At 43.1% G+C, this 23,732-nt stretch overlaps 1 protein-coding gene across 3 annotated transcripts in view; it reads right to left on the bottom strand.

The window, feature by feature from the left end:
• Positions 1-23,732, bottom strand: part of COL4A5 (collagen type IV alpha 5 chain) — a 669,904-nt gene that overhangs the window by 554,778 nt on the left and 91,394 nt on the right. For 2 of the 3 annotated variants that reach the window (XM_063313535.1, XM_063313533.1), the window contains exons 31-41: positions 19,935-20,102; positions 19,249-19,338; positions 18,123-18,272; positions 17,219-17,317; positions 14,560-14,649; positions 13,460-13,599; positions 11,908-12,034; positions 10,880-10,960; positions 10,426-10,524; positions 10,216-10,271; positions 6,648-6,828 (exon numbers count right to left, since the gene is read on the bottom strand). In XM_063313535.1, the coding sequence (XP_063169605.1) occupies positions 6,648-6,828; positions 10,216-10,271; positions 10,426-10,524; positions 10,880-10,960; positions 11,908-12,034; positions 13,460-13,599; positions 14,560-14,649; positions 17,219-17,317; positions 18,123-18,272; positions 19,249-19,338; positions 19,935-20,102 (1,281 nt within the window). Of the gene's footprint in view, positions 1-3,955; positions 4,189-6,647; positions 6,829-10,215; positions 10,272-10,425; positions 10,525-10,879; positions 10,961-11,907; positions 12,035-13,459; positions 13,600-14,559; positions 14,650-17,218; positions 17,318-18,122; positions 18,273-19,248; positions 19,339-19,934; positions 20,103-23,732 lie in introns of those variants that run through there. The other variant, XM_063313536.1, reaches the window with a different exon arrangement.

Here is a 23,732-nt window from a genome sequence, read left to right as displayed (position 1 = left end):
TATTATCAAGAACAATGGCAGACAATTTATATGGTTTTTAGTTTGATCTCTATTATAGTGGACAGAAATGTATAGAATAGTAGTAGGAAGGAAATAATTAAATGAATGTTATCTTTGGAGGGGAGTTGATTAGAAGGTTTATATAATTTTTTTTCTTTTAATAGAAGGGGAGGGAGTAACTGTACTTAGTGATTTTTACAATGTGCCAATGGAATGATTTATAGAAATAATGTGATTTTAGTTTAATATAGAGTAAGGGATTATGGAAATTTTTGTATATCCTTGCTGTTAAAAGTCAGAAGTCACCTGTTTTTGTAACTTTGAAAAATTTTTCCCTTGTGTTTCCACACTTTAGTTTTTTCTCTTTTTTCTTCGTAGTTTTTTGTTTTTCTGTAGCTTTTATCTTTGCTTGAAACTTAATACAATTCTCATAAAAGAAAAAGAAAAAATGGTGCCGAACCCAGGTTTTGTGGGCTACTTTTCAGCAAATGTGCTGCTGAATTTTCACAAGAAAATTGAGAGGGCCCTGGAGGCTACTTCAAAAAAAATAAAAGGGGCCAAGGTAAGCTACTGCTGAGGAGGTTCTCTTTCCTACCACTTCATCACCAGAGGTGGCAGTCCCAACCCACCTTGGCTGATCTCAAAAATGCTAAGTCAGGTGGTCAAACCTGCTTAGTGCTGAGATAGGAAATGACCAGGAACTGTCAGGGTTCTAGGCTAGAGTGGGAAGTAAAATCTCTCTCCCTCTCCCTCTCTACTTCTCTACCACCCTACCTCTACCCCTCTACCTCTACCTCTCTACCTCTCTCCCTCTACCCCTCTCCCTCTCCTTCTCTCCCTCTCCCTCTCTACCTCTACCCCTCTAACTCTCTACCTCTACCCCTCTCCCTCCCTCTACCTCCTACCTCTCCCTCTACTTCTCCACCTCTCCCTCTCTCCCTCTCCACCTCTACCTCTCCCTACCTCTACTTCTCCACCTCTACCTCTCTCTCTCCCTCTACTTCTCTACCTCTACCTCTCTACCTCTCTCCCTCTACCCCTCTCCCTCTCCTTCTCTCCCTCTCCCTCTCTACCTCTACCCCTCTCTCTACCTCTACCCCTCTCCCTCCCTCTACCTCCTACCTCTCCCTCTACTTCCCCACCTCTCCCTCTCTCCCTCTCCACCTCTACCTCTCCCTACCTCTACTTCTCCACCTCTACCTCTCTACCTCTCCCTCTCCCTCTACTTCTCTATCTCTCCCTCTACTTCTCTCCCTCTACCCCTCTACCTCTCCCTCTCCCTCTCCCTCTCTTCCTCTCCCTCTCTCTCCCTACCTCTCCCTACCTCTACTTCTCCACCTCTCCCTCTCTCCCTACCTACCTCTCCCTCTCTACCTCCTACCTCTCCCTCTCTACCTCTACTTCTCTACCTCTTCCTCTCTCCCTCCTACCTCTCCCTACCTCTACTTCTCCACCTCTACCTCTCTACCTCTCCCTCTCTCCCTCTACTTCTCCACCTCTACCCCTCTAACTCTCTACCTCTCCCTCTCCCTCTACCCCTCTACCTCTCCCTCTCTCCCTCTACTTCTCTCCCTCTACCCCTCTCCCTCTCCCTCTCTCTCTCCCTCTCCCTCTCTACCTCTCCCTCTCTACCTACCTCTACCTCTCCACCTCTCCCTCTCCCTCTCTACCTCCTACCTCTCCCTCTCTACCTCCTACCTCTCCCTCTCTACCTCCTACCTCTCCCTCTACTTTTCCACCTCTACCCCTCTAACTCTCTACCTCTCCCTCTCCCTCTACCCCTCTCCCTCTCTCCCTCTCCCTCTCTCTCCTACCTCTCCCTACCTCTACTTCTCCACCTCTCCCTCTCCCCCTCTCTCCCTACCTCTCCCTCTCTACCTCCTACCTCTCCCTACCTCTACTTCTCTACCTCTTCCTCTCTCCCTACCTCTCCCTACCTCTACTTCTCCACCTCTACCTCTCTTCCTCTCCCTCTCTCTCTCTCCCTACCTCTCCCTACCTCTACTTCTCCACCTCTCCCTCTCTCCCTACCTCCTACCTCTCCCTCTCTACCTCTACTTCTCTACCTCTCTCCCTCCTACCTCTCCCTACCTCTACTTCTCCACCTCTCCCTCTACCTCTCTCCCTCTACTTCTCCACCTCTACCCCTCTAACTCTCTACCTCTCCCTCCCTCTCCCTCTACTTCTCTATCTCTCCCTCTACTTCTCTCCCTCTACCCCTCTCCCTCTCTTCCTCTCCCTCTCTCCCTACCTCTCCCTACCTCTACTTCTCCACCTCTCCCTCTCTCCCTCTCTCCCTACCTCTCCCTCTCTACCTCCTACCTCTCCCTCTCTCCCTCTCCCTCTTTATCATCTATCTCAGAAACTATTTTCATACTGTTGCCAAGAAATCATCATGGACACATCCCTATAATCACTGGGATTCCAGCTCAATTCAAAGAAAATGTTCCTTTTGCCCATGTTGTACTTAATCCTGTTAGTGACACTAATAATGATGCTATTATTAATACTATTATTATTATACTTGGAAACAACATGGAGATAATGCAAAGGTATATTTCCTATGGATTTCTTTTAATACTTAAAATATAGCTGCCAATTGTTTCTGCTGAAACCAATTCTGTAATATGTTTATGACATCCATCCTGATCTCTAGTCTTCGGCAAAGTAGTGGCAGGATAAAGTGACATGGAGTTCACACCCTCAGCTTATAGCTTGTCAGTGAAATGTTCGCAAAAATATAAAGAATCCATGCAATTTATCAGCAATAAATTAGGAAATACATATGCATAAGTTTCCATCTCACTGGTTTCTCTACATTCTTTGTTGATCATTCTATATTAATGCTAAATAAAAGATTAGACTAACTACAGCTTTCTATTACAAAACAGAGTGCAAGTTTTGCTAAGCCTTTTTAAAGTATGCAAACAGAAAGTGACCAATCTTCGTTGCTTCACCATGAGATTTTGCCACTGAATTTCCATTTTTCATTTTTTCACATTAACTAAACTGCGCATTTAATGAGCCACAGTCGACTGCTCTATTAAGTAACATCCAATTCAGAACTTTTCTATGACCATGGTCATGAAGATTAGTTTCTGAAAAGCTATCTTAGCAAAACTTTCAATACTTCTCTTTATTCCATATCATACAAATGTGTATGCCAAGTCAACTTTGTTCTACAGAAATATACACATATGATTTGGTCTTACCAACATATTACTTCAAGAAAAAAAAATTGAAATTAGAAAACATACTTCACGGCAAAAACTTTCTTAGAGTTAAACACACTGCATTTCTGCCCAGAAGTGAGTCTTAGTTGAATAGGAGTTACTCTTAGGCAATCTTTACAAAAGTACAGATCCATTCTATTACAGCTTCATCCAAACTGGGATTCTCACTCTAAACCAGGGTTTCTCAATCAGGGTTCCGCGGCACCCTAGGGTTCCGCAAGAGATCGCTAGGGGTTCCCTAGGAGATCATTATTTATTTAAAAAAATATTTCAAATTCAGGCAATTTCATATTGAAGAGGTAAGTTTCATTCTTTATTTTCAGTTTAGGAACCCTGTTAATGCATATAGACAGGCCCACACATGAAAGAAATATAATCATGTTGTAGCTTCTGGCCTATATTTGAGCCTGAATGTGCAGGGGTTCCCCAAGGCCTGGAAAATATTTCAAGGGTTCCTCCAGGGTCAAAAGGTTGAGAAAGGCTGCTATAAACAAACAGGTGAACCACTGTCAGTGCAAAGGCATATGTGAACCCAACTGCTGATAAATCATGTTTACGGCTTATGTTGGCAATTGTGATAATACCCACAGCACCATATTGATTCGACTGTAAACATGATGTTAATAAATGAAGCATGTAAGGAAACATGCTTCATTTCCAATCAGGCTACAATCCTTGCAATTTTTTGGAGGGGGGGGGACATTTTAAATTTAAAAAAGGGTGGGCACTGAAAGACTTTTGTACAAACTTAGACAATAATCCATTCTTTTAACTTTAATAGTATTTCTCAAGCTTCTGCCTTTGCCTCCTTATATGTATCATATCACAGTTACGGTAGATTGATGACTTGGCATACTCATTCTGGAGAAGCAAACGGTCTTTATCCAAGAAGTACAGTACATTTATGTTCATGCAAAAGTTATTACTCTAGAGTTAATGAGCTAACCTGTGGCACCTGGAAGGAGGTGATCAAAAGTTCACCAAGGCCATCATTACAAAGGAAAACATTGATATAGTTAAAAGACACATAAACAAACGGATACGTTTTCACAGCGATCCATCTAAAATTCCTTTTTTAATGCTACTGTATGAGTACACCAAGCTGTCATCATGAGCAAAAGTAAATTTTTAACAGTGGAAGCCACAGTCCCAAGGAAAAGTGTTTAGGACTGATCGTGTGATGCCGTTTGGAGTAATTGGAAGTTATTATATCCAAGACATCTTCATGTTAGGACTAGCTGCAGGAAGTCAACCAAAAGTGCAACCGTTCTATCAATTACTGGCAATCACTACCAACAAAGTAAAATACTGTATGTATTTAGTTCTCTTTCTCCATAACTGCAACTGCTTTCTTGCCCAGTCAATACTGTATTACATCCCAGGGGCTGAGTTTATCAACAACGGGCCAACTGCAATTCATTTTACTCATAATAACAGTTTGGTCTTCACCCACTGGCGGATGCATGGTAGCATGAGATGAACACCCCACATTCTACATGCAATGAAAACAGAGATGATAGGAACAATACCACAGAGCCATTACTGGCACTTCCCCTTAGCCACAACCTGCAGTGACAGTTTCTTCATCTAATTTAGGCTTCTACCAATCCTACTACATAAAGGGATGTGTGTGTGTGTGTGATGTCTTCTTCTTCAAAGTTGAATCAAATTCTTCTGCAGTCATGTGGAACTACCCAACAACTGAGCTCTTCTTCATATGCCCTGAGCTTAGTTCAAAGGCATTGATGAGAAGCCCCAGACAAGTGTTCTACAGCCTTCCTTGTTACCTGGTAGATACCAGGTTGAACATTTGTCTGAATGTTTATACCGTGTGTCTGAATGTTTAACATACGTTAGGATTTATCTGGTGTGAGTGCTTTAATCTGTAATATATCTGTTTATACCCAGTTAATGAGTTGTCATCATCACCATCATTTTCATCATTGTTGTATGATTATGATATTCTTTTAGTATATTTGTAAGCCACCTTCAGCTTTTTGTAGTGGAAAGGTGGTGTATATATTTCTGGGATAAGCAGACCTTAAAGAAATTGGAAATACGAAAGTCAGTGTACACAGGCTTTCTCTTATGTGAACTATAGACAGAATTTTAGCTGGGATCTTATGTTAATATTTAACCAGGTCAGGCCTGGTTACTACTTAGCCAGGAGCCAACAGGAACTATTAGGGCTGAAGGCTAGACTGGAGTAAAGCAATGGCATACCACTTCCTTATGTTTGCCAAGAAAACTCTATGGGCATACCCATCAAGCCAGCAAAATCAAGCTTGACTTAAAGGACACCTTGTTTTAATGTGTTTTAATTTGCTTGTTAGCCACTTTGAGTAACCTCAATTGGCAGAATGAAGGAATATAAATCCCATAAATAACAAATTATTTAATGTATATATACCAGGAAAAGACAAGATTTCCTAATGATGCCCAATCCACTGTGTTCTTCACATCTCTATCATTTTATTTTATGAGATTCCACAACATTCTGTCCAGGTGGAGCTACAACTGCCATTAAAATGCAACTTCTATGGTCATAAAGCATCATCACCCAATGACCTATCAATTAAGCCTTACCTACTGTCAGGGAGTGTACAAAGAGTATCAATTAAAGGCCAGTGCAAATAACTCTGTATTATCTACAGTGGCGATTATAATAACTCAGTCATGATTTGACTGCCCCATTCCATGAATTTGACTGTTGGGCATATAAAAGTAGCATGGAAGTTATAGCACTTTCTCTAGTCTTGCCAAAAACGGTTCCGCACATTAGGCAGATTTTATCAGATACCAATAATGGCTCAGTGGCATTTGTTTAATATTATCATTTATACACAGGAACCACAAACAAGATGGACGGTGATAGAATGAAGATGAGATGGGATGCATTGCATCTGCTGGAACGGAGGACATGATGGAGGAAAAATGAGCATTAATGATGAGCATAACCAAAATAAGGAGGAATGGTAAAAAGTGAACATGCTGTGCTGCTAACATGGGTTTGATTTCCAATGGTCCTACGAGCAGTGTGTATTATCATTCGGTGCACAAGATGAATTTCCTTATCACGTGGCATCATGGTGCAGGCAGACTGGGCAGATGCTATTAAAGTTGATTGGGTGGTTGGCTGGATGAGTGCTGTGATAACATGCGGAGCCTGTTTCAGGTTGGCCAAAATTTTGCTGCCAGGTTATCAGCAGATTCTATCTTACTTTCCCTCTTGACATGGACAATTGTTCTCTGTTCAGGACAACTTAAAGATCCCCCAAAGGCCCTGGGTGTCAAATGTCTGGCCAGATCAACAAAAACTTGAGTATGGAAAGGGCTGATCAAAACAAGAGTCTGATAGACAGACCAATAACCTGCCAGCAAAATGTCTACTATATAGACCTTTCTTTCTCTTACCTGGCCGTCCTGGTATGCCTGGCGGCCCAGAGCTACCCTTGGGTCCTTCTGATGGTGGCCCAGGAAATCCCGGAGGACCCACTGAGCCCTGAATGCCAGGAAATCCCTTGGCACCTATATCTCCCTTCAGACCAGGCGGTCCTGGAGTTCCTGGGGGTCCAGAGAAGCCTGAATCGCCTTTCTGACCTGTTTGTTAAAACAAAGAATGAGAGGGGCATATAAATGGATCAGCATTCCTCAAATGTCCTTAAATTCCCACTGAAGAAAAAGAGAGATGCAAGGGATGTGCAAGTTGCCTGGAAGGTACAGTCCCATGCTGGAGGTCTTCGGGTTAGATTTCCTGCATGGTCATAAGGGCCTTTCGAAAGGGGAACAGGGGGATAGCTCCCCACCTTGGTGGGAAGCTGTTTCACCATGAAGGAGCAACCACCCAGAAGATCTGCTTTCTTGTACTCTCTCCCTTGAATTCTTGCAGGAGAGAGGTCCGCAACCTGCCCTCTTGGCCTACACAGATGCAAATTCTACCTGGGTCCTGGAGGAAACAAGGTTCTGAGCCATAAAGGGTTTTATTGGTAATAACCAGCACCCTGAATTGGGCACAGAAATACAGGTAATCCTCACTTAGCGACCAGAATCGGACTGGAATTTTGGTTAAGCAAAGCGGTCGTTAAGTGAATCTGACCTTACAACCTTTTTTGTGGTGGTTGTTAAGCAAATCACCATGGGTGTTAAGTAAACCACATGGTCATTAAGCGAATCACGTTTAATTGATTTTGTTTGCCAGAAGCCAGCTGGGAAGGTTGAAAATGGCAATCACATGACCACAGGACTCTGTGACGGTCGTAAATGTGAACTGGTTGCCAACTGCCCAAATCATGAACATGTGACCATGGGGGAAATGCTGCAATGGTTGTAAGTGTGAGGACCAGCCATAAGTCCAAACTGTTACTAAATGAATGGTTGTTAAGTGAGGATTACCTGTATGTTGGTAACCAGAGCAGCTCCTGCAAAATTGTTATTCTATTTTGATTCTGGTAGAGCCACTGAATCCAAGAGGGATTCAGTGAGGGACCGCCTCACACCCATTGCATAGAGCCTTCCCACCCAGTCAGGCAGAGAGGGCATGCTACAGACCCTATCCATGAGACATTGTTGATTGGCAGGGTCCAGAAAGAGGGCCTTCTCTCCCTGTGGAACACATTACCCCCAGAGGTGAGGCAGGCCCCCACTCTCCCGGCCTTCCAAAAGGGAGTGAAAACCTGGCTTTGCCACCTTGCTTGGGGTGGGAGGGAAGATAGTCAATCATGGCGGTGGCTGGCGCTGTGATGTGACCCCGAGGAATTTATATTTTATATAAATTTTAAATATTTCTATATTTTCTATTTTATGTATTTGTTTTTATTATTTTAATCTCTTGTCATTTTAATTGAATTGTAAACTGCCCAGAGTCACTTGTGAGGTGGGCGGTACAGAAATGTGAGAAATATATTAAATAAATAAATAAATAAATAAATAAATAAATAAGATGGAAGAATTTTGAAGGCTGTTGAATAAATAGTATCCCCATCTTGCTGGGATACACTCTGAACCTGTTCCATCCCATCCATCCTTGCACAGACCCCAGGCACCAGCTCAAAACTTCTACATCATCATGATGGAGCTATGAAACTAGGTATCCTGAGCAAATCAATGATACGTCACCCTAAACTGGTAAACTCTCTCTCCTAAGAGTTTCACGTAGGTGTTAAATAAAATGGGGGAGGTGGCTATTAGCCTTGTGAGGTAGCCTAGACAAGAAGCACCCCCAGATGAACCAATCCTACTGTAAGGTTACATTAATAGAATCTTGCAAGACTGGAAGTATTTTTCCCTCCTCTCTTTTTAGTTTCCGGAAAACCAGGGAGGGTCCCTTCTGAAATGCTTCCCAGGCTTTCCCCCCACCTGTGGCCTGAGCTGCCTCTCATCGGACGATTGCCTAAGCTGTAGGTCTTCCTCCTATCTCCCAAGGTAATTCCCACAAACCATGGCAAGGGCTGAGCCCGAAGGCATCCCACCCAGAGATGCCCAATGGTTTGATCTCAACTTTTCCACCAGCACCAGTTGTAACTCCAACTCAGGAAGGAGCAGAACAACTGTTAAAACAGTGGCTCCAACTTCCCATCTTTCAGGCAGTCCAAAAGAATACCAAGGTCAATTATATCAAATGCTGCTGAGAGATCAAGGAGGCTGCATGCCCCTGCTTCTAAGTCCTGCCACAGCTCATCCCCAAGAGCAACCAGCGCAATTTCCATCCCATACCTGGATCTGAACTGAGACTGGAGGAGGTCCAGATAATCTGCTTTATCTAGGGCCCTCTGTAATTGCTGCCCTTCTCCTCTCTTAACAACCTTCCTTAAAAGGGCAGCTTGCGCACCCAAGGATGGGAAAGGATCAGGCACAGAGGGGATAGATAAATAAATAAATAGATAAATAAATAAATAAATAAATCTATCACCGCCTATCTCCTCTGAGCGGAGGGACTCTGGGCAGTTTACAATATAAAACAATAAATATATAATAAAACTTCAGTCTAAAACATACTATAAAACAATTTCACAGAACTACCAAATATAGTAAAATCCAGATGGCTGTGGTCTCATTCAGTCATTGCGTAGGAGGGGCACTTCAAGGCATTAGCAAGCCCCAAGTATGACTATTCTCCTCCCTGCCCCAAGCCCGGTGGCAGAGCCAGGTCTTCAACTTCCTCTGGAAGGCTAGGAGCGATGGGGCTAACCTCACCTCTGGGGGCAAGATGTTCCAAAGGGCGGGCGCTACTGCCGAGAAGGCCTGCCTCCTGGACCCCACCAGACAGAATTCTCTTGCAGACGGGGTCCGCAGCATGCCCCCTCTGCATGATCGGGTGGGACAGGCTGATGAAACGGGGAAGAGGCGGTCCCTTAGGTAACCGAGTCCCATGCCATGTAGGGCTTTATGGGTGATAACCAACACCTTGATTTGGACCTGGAAGCAGACTGGTATCCAATGCAGCTCGCGTAGCAAAGGTGTTATGTGTGGCCTTCTAGGGGCACCAAAAATAGCCTGCGCAGCCACATTCTGGACCAGCTGAAGCTTCCGGATACTCTTCAAGGGTAGCCCCATGTAGAGTGCATTGCAGTAGTCTATATGGGAGATAACAAGGGCATGAGTGACTGTTATCCTACAGGGAACCCTGTCTACTTCCACAGAGTTCACAGGTGAAAACAAATCCCAGATGACATCACAATGTCTCATGCTCATCTCATCAGATCATGCCAGCCAGCCTCCAACTCTGAGTGTGCTTTTGTCTACCACACTAATGGAGGATCACTACAATGCCCTTTGATACCTCATCCTCTCATGTCCAAATGCCAATTGCATTTCTGTCTCCAAAATGTCTTCAGTCATTTACTGGAAGCTGCCTGTCCATCTAGATGATGGTCCATCAGCTCCAAGGCCAGGTAGAGAAAGCTTTTTTCCTTTCTTGGTACCCAACTCTGAGATCTATCACAGAACAACTAACTTTATTTTTCATTAATAAAGAAAAATAGACTTTGCCTGGGAGTCCTGGGAGTCCTGGAGGTCCAGGAAGTCCAAATCCAGGTTGACCTGAAAGAACACAACCATAATGGCCAAGTTAACAATGCAATTACGTATTGCGGATCTCTGAATGCATTCTTTGCTAAAACACACAAACCTTTTAACTGAACGATTCATCTCCCTTATAGTGATGAGAAAGTAAAAGGAAAGCATCAGGGCTTACCTGGTTCACCTTTCTGTCCTGCTGGTCCAGGGATGCCATCTCGCCCAGGCTGTCCTTTTTCCCCTGGAAGTCCTGGAGAGCCAGGGCGACCAAGATCACCTAAGGAACAGGAGAGGAGAATGTATTGCCAACAGTGATCCCAGTTGTTGATTCCAGATATCCACTGCAGGGTGGTGGTTTGATTGATTGCATGGGGTTGGGTTGGGTGGGGGAGACCGTCATGAGTTATTTTTCAATCCATGCAAGATGGAAAAAAGGAATAGCAAGGTATCAGATTCAAGCAGCGTTGTCCCTTCAGCCTCACCGCACTTGGAAAAAAGGAAAGTGTGAAGTAAAGCTTCTTCTCCTAATTTGTAATATACTAAATCAAAGTCGTTTTAAGATAATTCAAGTCAACCAAACGGACATACACAGCAAACAAACTTTTCCCTATTTGATATTTTTCAGCACATACCTGGAGGTCCAGGTGGCCCTGAAACACCTGGGCTTCCTGGAGGTCCATCAAGACCTTTTGGTCCTGGAATGCCTGGGGTTCCTGTGAAAACAGAACTATAATTGGAAGGAAGCACCACACAACTTCAGTGGCCATCAACATCCCTGGATTGCAAAGATGGAAATCTTAAAAATGAATTAGAGTCTTCTGTGATTAGAAGCAAAGAAAATGGTACCGTAGGCCCCCAGAAAACAGCTGTGCCTATTCCCAGTTTAGGGCCTTTGTTAAATAATCCAGATTTTAGTTACCAAGGCAAATGAAGGTGGACTATGCAGGAACATCTCTCTCACATGTACAAGCCCCTTGCATCCTTCTAGTAAAGTAATCCTTTTGATTCCTAAGCAATATGTCTCCATTACAACTGGCCATGACGCAATTCCTAAAACATGAATAACTTCCCTGTTCCTTTTTCCTTCCTTATCCCTTCTCTTGTCTTTTTGGAAGAAAGGCCTTTAAACCTCCATAAACCAGAAGGCTTTTGAAGTTCAGCGCAAGAAACAAATCAAATAACTGCCTCCAAGAAACAGATAAAATTTCAAAGAAAACTAGCAGAAGGTAACACTTTTCAGCTCAGCAATTTAATTGTTTCTATAGCCACCCAGAGTCACTTGCTGAGATGGGCAGCTATAGAAATCGAATAAATAAATAAATAAAATAAAATTGGATTGTCAAGCAAAACCAGAACGTTTTAGAAGACAGGGTAATCGACACAGCCAAGGCAGAAGCAGAGAAGAATGGCATCTCTGCAACTGCCTTAATTCCCTGTATTTCATGAAAGACCTTCCCAATCAGAGGCCTTCTAGATATGAGGAGTCCCAAGTGTCTGATGGATGCTATTGGAACTCATCACATCTGGAGGACATGAGATGGAGAGAATCCCTCACAGAGAATATGAGCTCTGGAAGTCTTATCTGTTTCAGAAGCAAAAGTAGAAGAGCATAGAAGAAAAGAGAAGAAAAACGAGTCATGTTGAATGTAAAATTAATTACCTGGGAATCCAGGAAGACCAGGTTCACCTTTTGTTCCTGGAGTACCTGGAGAACCAGGCAATCCAGAATTTCCAGGAGATCCTTTAGTGCCTGGAGAACCAGGATAGCCAGGCAATCCACCTTCACCCTGGAAAAAAACATGAAAAAAATAAAAATTGGAAAATCTGGAGGCCACCGGAGTATTTGATGGTGCAGGCTGAGAAAGTGGTACACCATATTTTCTCAGATCTTCCTCCCAGTAGCTGCCATCTCTCAGCACCCTCAAGAAGACCAGGAGCATCCAAAACCATCCTACAAATTTGCTGCTGTCCATCATTTCCACCTTACTTTACACATTAGAATTTCTATATCTGCAGTTCATGATCGAAGAGGGATAGTGAAGCAAGCTTGCAAGATGGAGGAATGTACATGTGAATCAAAAGTAAAGAAAAACTTTACTTATTAGCTGGTTGAGCAAAATCTCCTAGATAGTTCATGTATATATTTCAACTTTATATTGGAACATCACAGTTGTATTGTATCTGTTTATTTCATGCCATTTGTGCCCCCAACATTTATATATATATATTTTTTCCTCCTCTAGTCCCTGTCCCAGTATCTTCCCCTTTAATAACACTGAATGCATCTGGTGAAGTGAACTGGACCTTCTCCAATAACAGATTCTGCTGTTTTATCATAAGATTGTTTGACCATTGATGAATGCGGCTTTCTAGTTCATGTCAAATTGCATGTTGTGTTGGTGTAAAGTCTATGATCCCCAAACTGACGGCCAACAGATCAGATCCACTGGTACACCACATGCCCCCAAACCCCATGCACAAATGGAGCTGAATGATCTGCCACCAGTTTGCAGGCAAAGAAACCAGGGGGGCATTTCTCCAACTTTCTCCAGGGTAGGGAGAAAGTCTCCAGCAACTTTTCTTAGCAATGAGAAGAACACAGGTTTTAATGGAAGCATGGGAAATCAGGCGTACCATTGTAGAAAAGATTGTGGAATGAAAGACACAATCTGGCCCAAGGTCACCCAGCCGGCTTTGATGCCTAAGGTGGGACTAGAACTCTCCTACCATGCCTGATTGGCTCTTGGGCTGAGAGAGAGGGGCTGGCCCAGGGTCACCCAGCCGACTTTGATGCCTAAGGCGGGACTAGAACTCTCCTACCATGCCTGATTGGCTCTTGGCTGAGAGAGGGGGACTGGCCCAAGGTCAACCAGCCGGCTTTTGTGCCTGAGGCAGGACTAGAACTCTCATACCACGCCTGATCGGCTCTTGGGCTGAGAGAGAGGGACTGGCCCAAGGTCACCCAGACGGCTTTCATGCCTCAGGTGGGACTGGAACTCTCAGTCTCCTGGTTTCTAGCCTGGTGCCTTAACCACTAGACCAAACTGGCTCTCCACTTGAGCATCTGCCAAAATCAGAAGATGGCTTGCTTTTCTTCCTTTAGCCCTTCCTTCTGCTTGTACCGACAGGTGAACCCTTGAGAGTTGCACAGGCCAGTCCTGCCCATGGATATGAAAAGGTGCTCTAATGAGAAGAATGTTTGGGCAACCTACCTTGGGGCCGGGGGGACCTGGAATACCAGTGCCTGAACGGCCTGGATCACCCTTGTCCCCCTTAAGTCCAGTCAATCCAGGAGAACCAGGTTGGCCAGAACGCCCTGGGATGCCTTGTGAACCTTTTGCACCTGCGGGACCTGTGCAAAACAATGAAAAAATAGCAGATCACAGCAGCTTCTGGGGCAGTGTATGCAACCATTGGGGATCAAGGACCACACTTAACAAGTGGAGTGGCAGGATAAGGGATGAATGGGGTGAGATCAAAACCCAGATGGATTTCATTAGATGGAATACCAAGCGAGGGAAAGAAATGGAGAGTGTCTGTGCCACAGAACCACATTGCTTTCACAAAATACACAAACTGGAATGGCTAATTTTTAAAATACTTATTGCCTGTTTTCAAGCAAGACTGGCTGACATAAGAACTTAAGGAGAGGTTTGTTGGCTTAGATCACAGATTTCTACCCAGTCCAACATCCTGGATAACCAGTTGCATCTGGGAAGACAGACATAGCAATGTTGGCCCCCTAGCAGCTGTTTCACTGCTTCTAATTCAGGGGTTCCCTAAGAGCTAACTTGATTGGCAACCACCAGTAGACTGAATCTCCATTAATTTCGTATGTCCCTGTTAAAAGCCACCTAAGCTAATATCTAATCTAATATCTAAGCTAAGCTAATATCTATGACCATGCCATATAAAGGCAATTTACATTACTGAAATTTAGTTTTTGATGGCCAATGTTCTAAAGCAGCCTTTCCCAATCTTTTGCAACCTCCAGAGGTGTTGATCTTCAACTCTCTGGTAGGGTATTATGAGAATTGAGGTCCAACACATCTGGAGAGCATTAGATTATGGAATGTTTTATTTATCTGAAACAATAATCAGAATTATGGGGCACACCTTCACATCCCCTTTTCACAATATAATCCTATATTTATCCAGTTGAGCTACAAAAGACTGTAGCTAAATATTTCCCCTTTTGGGGGAGATGGGCAGTGATAGAAATGTGAAAGATAGATAGATAGATAAATACCAATGCAATATTCAGTTCAATGACACAGTTGAAAGGGGTGGGGAACTCTTCTGAAATTCCTACCTGGCAGTCCCATCTCGCCGTTGCCACCTTTTTGTCCTGGAGGCCCAGTTGGTCCGGGAGGGCCAGGAATTCCAGTGTCTCCTTTGGGACCTAGAAAAAAATTATTGTCCCTTGTTTGATGCTGGATGGATTTCCGTGCCATAAACAGGTAAGCAATAAGCAATTTTTTACAAGCTGTAATGGCCAAGTTCATACATTGTCCTATGTCAAAACTGGAGGAGCCATATAATGACTTAGTACGATGTGCAGACCTGACTACTGCCATTGGTAAGCCATGATTTAGTGTTCTGTGCAGAGCTGGTCACCACGGCTTGGCTTGATGCATGAACCCAGCCTATATGAAATGAGCATGTCCTGAAGTGGGAAGCAACAGTGTGCTCCTCCATCTGTGATCATTGATAAAGCAGAATTCCCGTGCTTCCATATTTCCCATGATCCCAAGAATAGGCCCAATTAGACCCAATGCCAAGTGACTTCTAATTAAGGTTCTGGTGATTTGTTGTAAGCACTACAGGCAAAGTATTTGTAGTGTAGGGAGAGGGAAGCTGAACTGGATTGGCAGAGTGGCAGTGAGAGAACCATGCTTAACTATCCATTATCCTGGGTTTAAACCAACTTCTCTTCCTTGTGGACATGAAAAGAAACACCAGCTACCAATGTGGCCAAGACGTAGTTGTCTATTTGTGTTGTGATACAATGACCAATGACCTAGACACATCCTCTATCACAGAAATACACAATGCTTTCCTTGAGTAGAATAGTGGGGGGCTTCCTTTCCAAAAATAGTGGGCAGGGCTGGGTAAAAAAAACAACTTCCATTTGCATTGAGGTCAAATTAAATCCAGTACAGAAGCTACTGTAGTTTTCCAGTCACATATTTGATATTTCTTTCCCCCTCCATCACATCAAAAATTACAATTGGGTTATGGGCTTTGGTGGCCCAGGTTTTTGAGGGCTGCATACCATTCTGAGGCTTAAGTTGTATACCGTAAGTCTAATTTGTGTCTAAAATGCCGATTCTGGGTAGATAAGAAAGGCGGTATTAGGCCAAGAAAAATGCCTGTACCAAAATCTCCCTTGGAATCTCTAAGGCCAGATTTGGTTCTTGGATACCCACATTTGGGTTTAACATCATGCATTTGCATAAAGGCCATAGTGACTGAAGCAATATAGACATTTCATAAATAAACAAGTAAATAAACATGGTTTTTCATTTACCCAGTGAAGCTGGGTAATCACCTGGGAAGCTCTAGCTTTGTGAACATCTGTCCAGAGATCAAGCCAACATTTTCTTTTTCAGGGAGGATTCTTCATTTGTTCCCCCCAACCCCCCTTAGGAAAAACACTGCTTTGGCGTTGTTCCCAAATAAAGGAGAGTCTGGCTGTAAAATCAGCAAAGGACAAGCATCTTAAATAAATATATCACAGAATGGTGCTACCATGTACAGTATAATAATGCATCACTGTTTGAGAAGATAGGGAGCTACCTTCTACTGCATCTTTCCCCAGTCTAGCATCCTCCAGATATGTTTTCAGTGCTAGGAATTCTGGGAAAGGCAGTCCCAGCATTTCTGGGAAATGCCAGATGGGGAAGGCTGTTCTGTTTTATTCTACCCCTCCTGCCATTTTTCCCCATGCAGTTTTGAGAGCATAGGTCTTTTTTTTTTTTTTAAGTCAAATCATTGTGTCCAAAGTTTTTTTTTAAATCCGTTCAATCATGCCCGATTCTCAAAGACTGTCTGGACCAGTCCCTGCAGTTTTCTTGGCAAGGTTTTTCAGAAGTGGTCTGCCATTGCCTCCTTCCTAGGGCTGGGAGAGGGTGACTGGCTCAGGGTCACCCAGTTGGCTTGGTGCCTAAAGCAGAACTAGAACTCACAGTCTCCCTGTTTCTAGCCTGATGCCTTAACAACTACACCAAACTGGCTCTGTGGAAAGTACAGTAAGTTTAACCCACTGGTTGTATTGCTGCTTCATTTGAAAAAGACAACATTCATGCAGTCCTAATCTAGGGTATGAATCTGGGGAACTCTGAGGGTGAGTAACCTTAAGATGCTGCTCATCTATCTCACCAGGGCATAGATCTAGTCTCCAGGGTTTTAGACTGGAGATGTTCCCAGCCATTCTCATGCAACAGGTACTCTGCCAAAGGGCAATGGTCTAGTAAGATTCTTTGCTTTAAGATCAGGGGGTTGTTAAAAGCATGCCCATTTGGAAAATGTTCAAAGTCTGGTATGTCATTGAAGAATAGTGGCACACCCAGATGACCTTCAGCTTAGGAGACTGGGAACAGGTATGTGTTGCTGGCAGTGATGCTCAGCAAGGTTTTGTATATAAATGTTTTCATTATATTCTCGAATACTAAAATACTAGCAAAATCCCTTCACATATTGGTTGAGATAACTTTACATGAAACTAGAAAGAGTCCCCTGATGGGAGGAGATGGGCGGGGACAAATTGAATAAATAAACAAACCAGAAAGTACAATGGTACAGCGGGGAGAGAGGTAGAGAGTGTGTGTACTTGAACATCTAAGGAAACCTGCAAGGCCCAGCATTTTCAAGCCACCTCTTTAATGTTGTCTGAGGCCAAGCTGAGCCATTGCTTCAATATCGAAAGAGCGTGCCCATTCCGATAAGCCAAGTGGTTGGTTGTCTCTCACCTGGTAATCCAGGTGCGCCTGGCTGTCCAACTAATCCTGGGAGCCCTGCATCACCTGGCAGGCCTGGGTAACCCTTCTGCCCGCTTGGACCAGGATGACCTTCAAGGAAGCAAAAGGCTGAATGAGTAGTCTTCATACTTAGGTATGACTTAGTGTAATGGTTCAAACAGAAACATGCAGGAAAGAATAGGCGCCATTGAGTTCCAACATCTTCCTAGTGATTCTGATAGCCATTCGACATCTGATGGTGCCTGGTTGGACAACAACCCACCCCAACATTCCCCAATGAGGGTTTCATCGTCCAGCTGCATGCAGGTGGGTTGTTTATCTCCAAAATGAATGCAATCTCTGCTGTAGAGCACAGAAAAGTAACCATAGGGTAGATAATAGTGAAATGGTTCCTTTTTAATGATGCATTTTAACTGATTTGCCTTTATATTTAATTACACTTTTGTATTTTCTTTCGTATTTCATTCCTAGCTGACTTGAACACTACCTGTGGGAAAAGGATGTACAGTAAATCCCACAAATGCAGAGGTTTTCAAGGACTTCTCTGAAATAAACCAGGTTTTGTCCATTGCAGGAATGTCAGACAGTGAAGTACAGGTTAATATTCAATGACTTGTGTCACTTCTTCCAAATTCTTGGCAATGTATGGGTGACGACAGTTGCCTAGCTATCTCTACCACGCTTTCCAAGAACAAATGTTCTCAAGGCTTTTATGAGGAGGACCTACCCTGAGAAACACAGGAGGAAGGAAGGAAGGGAGGGAGGAACGGAGGAAGGAGAGCCAAGCCAAGCCCATGGGGAGCATGTGGATCAATGGAAGTTCTGAGACTGAAAAGAAGCCCAGCCTGTTGACCTCCATCATGCTGGAAGGAACACAGAAGGAAACTTTTCTTACCTTTCTCCCCAGGTTCCCCCTTTTCTCCTTTGGAACCCAGTCGGTCAATATCAACTGTTCCCGGAACTCCTGGCAAGCCAGGTTCTCCTTTGCTGCCTTTCAGTCCAGCAGGTCCTCCTTGACCTGGTTGTCCTGGTAAACCATCATTGCCTAAACAGTATCCAAAGCACACCATGTTTCTCATTAATTTGGAGTACACTGCCAATATTCTCCATGACAGTGGAAACCCACATTGCATCCTTCACATTACCAAGCAACAGAGTGACCCCAAATAGTCAACAACTGTGACAAATAAAGCACTTCATCAAGGTGGCATCCCTCTAATCCCATCCCTTTCCTATAATCTCATCCCATTCCTCTAATACTCATCCCATTTCATCTCCATGCCAACCAGATAACTTTGGTTAGAGTGAGCACCAACTGGAGCGCCTTCTCCATCATGGCTGGATGGAGGTTGTAACTGGTCTGCTCTGGTTCTAGCTCAACATTTTGATACAAAAGACCTTTCCATCATAGCTTATTATTGCTGATTACACATTTAGGACTATATACCATCATTAATTAAAGGGGTAGGGAAACTTTTAGGGTTACATTTGGAATTTTGAGAGCATCTTGTGGACTCGCACAAACTGGTTACCTTGGATTATAATCAGTCAGAAGGCTGTTTCCAATATGCTCTCTCCTGGGTTTTCTGGCACTCCAGCATATCTTTGTTTTTGTTGAGTTGTTGAGTTGTTTCTGTTGAAGTGGCCACAAAGCACTAAACTGCACCCTCCCACCATGTTTATTTTGGAAAAAATATATGCAGGGCCTGTTCATGCAGCATTCTTGGGAATAATGTTGATATGATGGAAGTGGAGCCTTGCTTTGCAGCATGCTAGCCTCCCGTTATTTTCTTTTAAATGAAAAGTATATAAAAATATGCATGGTGGGTCTAGGAACCCGATGGATGCCAAGAGAAGCACCCATTGGCCACATCTTGTCTTAAAAAATCTGCAGGAAGTGTCTGAAATCAGAAGTTTTCCTCCTCTATCTATCTGAGATCAACAAAAAGTAGACTTATGCTTTTTCAGTCTTCAAAGTGCTAATACTGAATTCCAGTGATGAAAAACAAGAGACACCTTACCTTTGGGGCCAGGGAAGCCATTCCTACCAGGAGATCCAGAAGGACCCTGAGGACCAGGTGCACCCATCACTCCCATCTCGCCTTTGCTGCCTGGATGCACAGAAGAAGAAGAAGCTGTTTTATTTGGCACTATAAAAGAACCTTTCCAACTGTCCAGAACTTCTCACTTCCATTCCTTTTAATCAAGATGGAAACCTGAAATTTTTGACAATGGCAAGGTAATTGGCTAATCTCTAATCCGATGGCCTCTAGCCATGCTAAAGTAATTCCCACTCTCCTGTTTAATAATCCCATTTAATTTGTGGGAGCCATCTAGGAACATCGTGAGCATGTGTGAGTGCCACATTGCTGACTCTGCAGTAGAAATCACAAAGGATTTAACTCTCTGTAACAAGATGGCGCCTCTCTTGCTTCAACGGGAGCGGTATAACTGAATGCAACTGGAAAGCTCTTAATTCTCTGAGGGTTTCCAGACTGTAGGAAAGCTTGAAATGTTCTCAGCTCATCACCTTTGAAATGAGTCAAAATTTTGATTGTTGAAGGACATCTACCTACTGTTTTCCATTTATCAAGACATCCCTTTTATGAATTTTAGCTCCTATGCAATTGTCTGACAGTACTGTAAGAAGAAAGCTCACCATATCTACACAAGCCACTATGTACTCAACAGCACAAAATATGTTTACCTGGTAGTCCTGGAATTCCATCCCTTCCTGGGGAACCAGGGGAACCTGGTGCACCTGAAAGACCAGGTGCTCCGGGAAATCCTGGGTTGCCCCTGTCACCTGGAGGACCGGGACCATCAAATCCTGGTGGACCCAGATCTCCTTTCTCACCAGGGGTGCCTTGCTGTCCTAGGAGAAGTAGTCAGAATGCAATCCTTTAATAAAAGCATTTCATGAAGCAATTGGTAGATCAGCCTTCCCCCACCTTCATGCTCCGCAGCTATTTAGATTTTATCTCCCAGATTTCCTCAGCAAGCATAACTATTGTGGAGAATTCTGGGAATTGATCTCCAAACCTTAGGAATACAGCAGGTTGGGGAATTTTACTTGCATAAGAAAAAGAAATTTGGACAGAGGCTGTACTAACCTTAAACCCAGAATAAATAATTCAATGTAAACTTGCCCCAGTAAACAGGCATTATTTATAAGCAATCAACAGATCAATTCTGGCTATTTTGCAGAAATTAGGGGAGCAATTTTTATTCTCTGAGGCATTTTAATTGCATTATTAGTAGGGTGAAAATGTCTGTAAAAATATCTGGAAATTCACTTTTCTCTCCACTGATTCTCTGTTCCAGCTGTGCTGTTCATCTGTTGATTTGAACCAAGATTTTGCTTTACATAAACAAGACTACACTAGTCCTATTGTTCTGATTTAATCTGCAACCTTCCCTGGGACAAGTACTAGGAAGAATATTATAAATGCCTTAAATAAATACATACATAAATCTTTTTTTAAACAAGGTTCTATGAAGCCAACTGCACTTTCTCACTAGCTTCTTGGAAACTTGCCACTTACTCCTTTACAGAATTCATCTAAACTCTGCATGTTTTCAGAAAAGACAGTGAAGATAGTCTTTTGCCCTTAGGAGGACAGGTGCAGCCAAAAAATCCCCCCATGGTCTCTTGGTCTAAGCTTCAGGACCAAGTATTTTTGTTAAGTGAACGAAGTCCTACAGAGGAATTGGTAATATATGTCCATCCAGACTAGAAGGGTACACAAAGTTTCAATTTAGTCATGTTTTGACCTTCAAAACCCCAATTCTGAGCTCAACAGGGGTTCTTCTCATCTTACCAGAAGCATTCTGACACATGGGCTACCAGATGTCTTTCAGGTTGAAACTGTTTTGAATTTTGAAACTCTTGTTTCAAGCTCAAAATGGGGCACTTCAAGGTTGAAATATTTTGAGTTTGCACATGCCTGTGCAGATTACTATGTTGGACCAGAATTCTTACCAGTTTGGCCAACCACCAGACATCATGCCGCAAAAGAGTAGACCGAGTAAATAAACTTCTAAAGATAGGAATCCCCTTCAAAAAGAAATGTTGTAAAATGACTAATATGTCCACTTGCTAACAACTCTTTCTGATACTACTTCCAACTTAGAAAAACAAAACAAAAAAACCTGTGTGTCCTATGAGCTTACCTAAGGCTCAAGAACAGTTTAACTTCTGAAAATACTTATAGGTAATCCTCGCTTAACGATCACAATTAGGACCAGATTTTCAGTTGCTAAGCAAAGTGGTCATTAAGCAAATCCAACCTGATTTTACAACCTTTTTTGCAGTGGTCATTAAGTGAATCACCATGGGCATTAAGCGAACCATGTGATTGTTAAGCAAATCACATGGTTCCCCACTGATTTTGCTTGCCAGAAGCCAGCCAGGAAGGTAGAAAATGGCGATCACATGACCATGGGACGCTGCAATGATCATAAATATGAACCAGTTGACAAGTGCCCAAATTGTGATCATGGGACCACGTGGAATGCTGTGATGGTCATAAGTAGTATTTTTCCCCAGCACTGTTATGTCCAAACTGTCACTAAATGAATGGTTGTTAAGCGAGGACTACCTCCACTTGTTTCTTGGACTTTTTACTATCACCTGACAGATGGTTCATACTAAGCGCTGCTTCTCAACCTTTTAAAACCCACACTCCCTTCTGAAAAACAAAAATCTTGCATCCCTCTTCAAACCAGCCACCTCCAATAATTTCCTTCAAAAGCTTAAAATAATCAAAACCCTGAAACTAAAAACAGAGCAAACCAATTTGTAATTTTAGTAAACACTATTTCAAGCTCCAAATTGGCTGTGTTCTTTAAAAGTATATCCTTTTTCATCCCTACTTGTGGACTTCAGCTTCTCAATTCTTCTCCTTCCTTCCCTTCCCCGCAGTTTGGAATAGGAAAGGACCTTTTCGAACTCCCCTGAGCTCTTGATATCTCCCCCCAGGTGGAAATCAGTAGCTTAAAGAATCTCTCTCAACAAAAGAAAATCAATCCCTTGGACAGATACGGCGTTATATATAGAAGTGTTCTTCTTTTTTTTTAAAAAAAAAGGTAAATGGAGAACAAATCAATATATTTAAGGAGAAGCAGAAAACAAGCAAACAAAAAGGGCTTAAGTGGAGGAAACCACTTTACCTGATGAGCCTGAGAAGTTGAAAAGTCATCATGGAAAGAATTCATCAGGAAGTTGAAACAATGGATGCAGCAAAAAGGTGGAAGAACTCCATTAGGGTTAGGATACAAAGGTTAATACAGAGACATTTGAGCAAAACCTACACAAATCTTTCCCAATTTGTGCTGGACTACAACTCCCATCACCCTGGAAACCCTGGCCTTTGGAGGTTCCACAGAGGGTGATGGGAAGCTAAGTTCAATGCATGGGGCTGGAAAGGCTGATCCATTCAAAAACTACCAACAGTGGGCAACCAACTTGACAGAACAACCATTGAATGAATGGGTTATCCTGGATTCTAGTCTGTGTTACCTACTTCAAGAGGACAATGGAAAACCTACAGCAAAGAAAGTTGAGCAGACTTCATGATAACGTTTTCCAGTGGGCCGTAATCACCAGATCAGGAAGAAGAGATTTAGATACAGACATTCCTAAGAATGTCTCTCATTAATGGAATGAAATAAAAATACACTAGCTTTCTGATTTCAATAATGGGGTAGTCACCACAATTATGATGGACTATGACTTCATGATCCTTAGCCACTGGTTATACTGGGTGGGCCTGTGGGAGTTTTAATTCAATACTTCTGGAAGCCGCAGAGTGAGGGAGGCTGAGTGGTGGTATATCCTATGGGTCAGTATTATTTTTTGTGGTTTGTTTTTAGGATTTTGGAAGGTCCTCTCCTCCCCCATTGAAAACAAATCTTCTCAAACCTAAGCAGGATAAAAAGCAAACAAACCAAAATTACATGATGATAATACCCACAGAGGAAAACATTAACCAAGAAGGATGTTCAAAGGCTTAAGCTTTTTGCATCATCGCTGTCCTAAATGAGCAGCAGAAAAAGTTAAATTTTAGGAGACAGGTATGAGATGACATCACAGCAACATAAACAGTGACAGATGAAGTTAATGCTGGTTGATATGGTTAGTCTAAGTTTTGGCCAGGTGCTCACTTCCACAAGACAGATGAACAAAGCGAACGATACAGAAGTTTGAGATACGCAGAAACAGCCGTCCCGTGAATGAAAAAATAAATACATGTAGAATAAAAACTCATCAGCAATGATGTGGTGGGCCAATTCCCATGCTTGCCAAACAGGTGAAATGGTAGTTCAAGTGACAGGATACGTATTGTGGCTACATCTCCATTAATGGCTGTGTTACATGCAGCAGTTCACCTGAAGTGCTTCAATGTGCCATGTAGGGAGGGTAGGACGACCCTAAGAGATCCATTTCCTGTTGCAAGACAAAACACTGAAAAGATTTCCAGAGCAGCAGAGGCCTTCAAGATCG

The sequence above is a fragment of the Candoia aspera genome, chromosome 12 (genome assembly GCF_035149785.1).
Source record: "Candoia aspera isolate rCanAsp1 chromosome 12, rCanAsp1.hap2, whole genome shotgun sequence".
Lineage (NCBI taxonomy): Eukaryota > Metazoa > Chordata > Lepidosauria > Squamata > Boidae > Candoia > Candoia aspera.
Note: the sequence above shows the minus strand (reverse complement) of the source record. Positions and strands in the feature narration are given on the sequence as shown.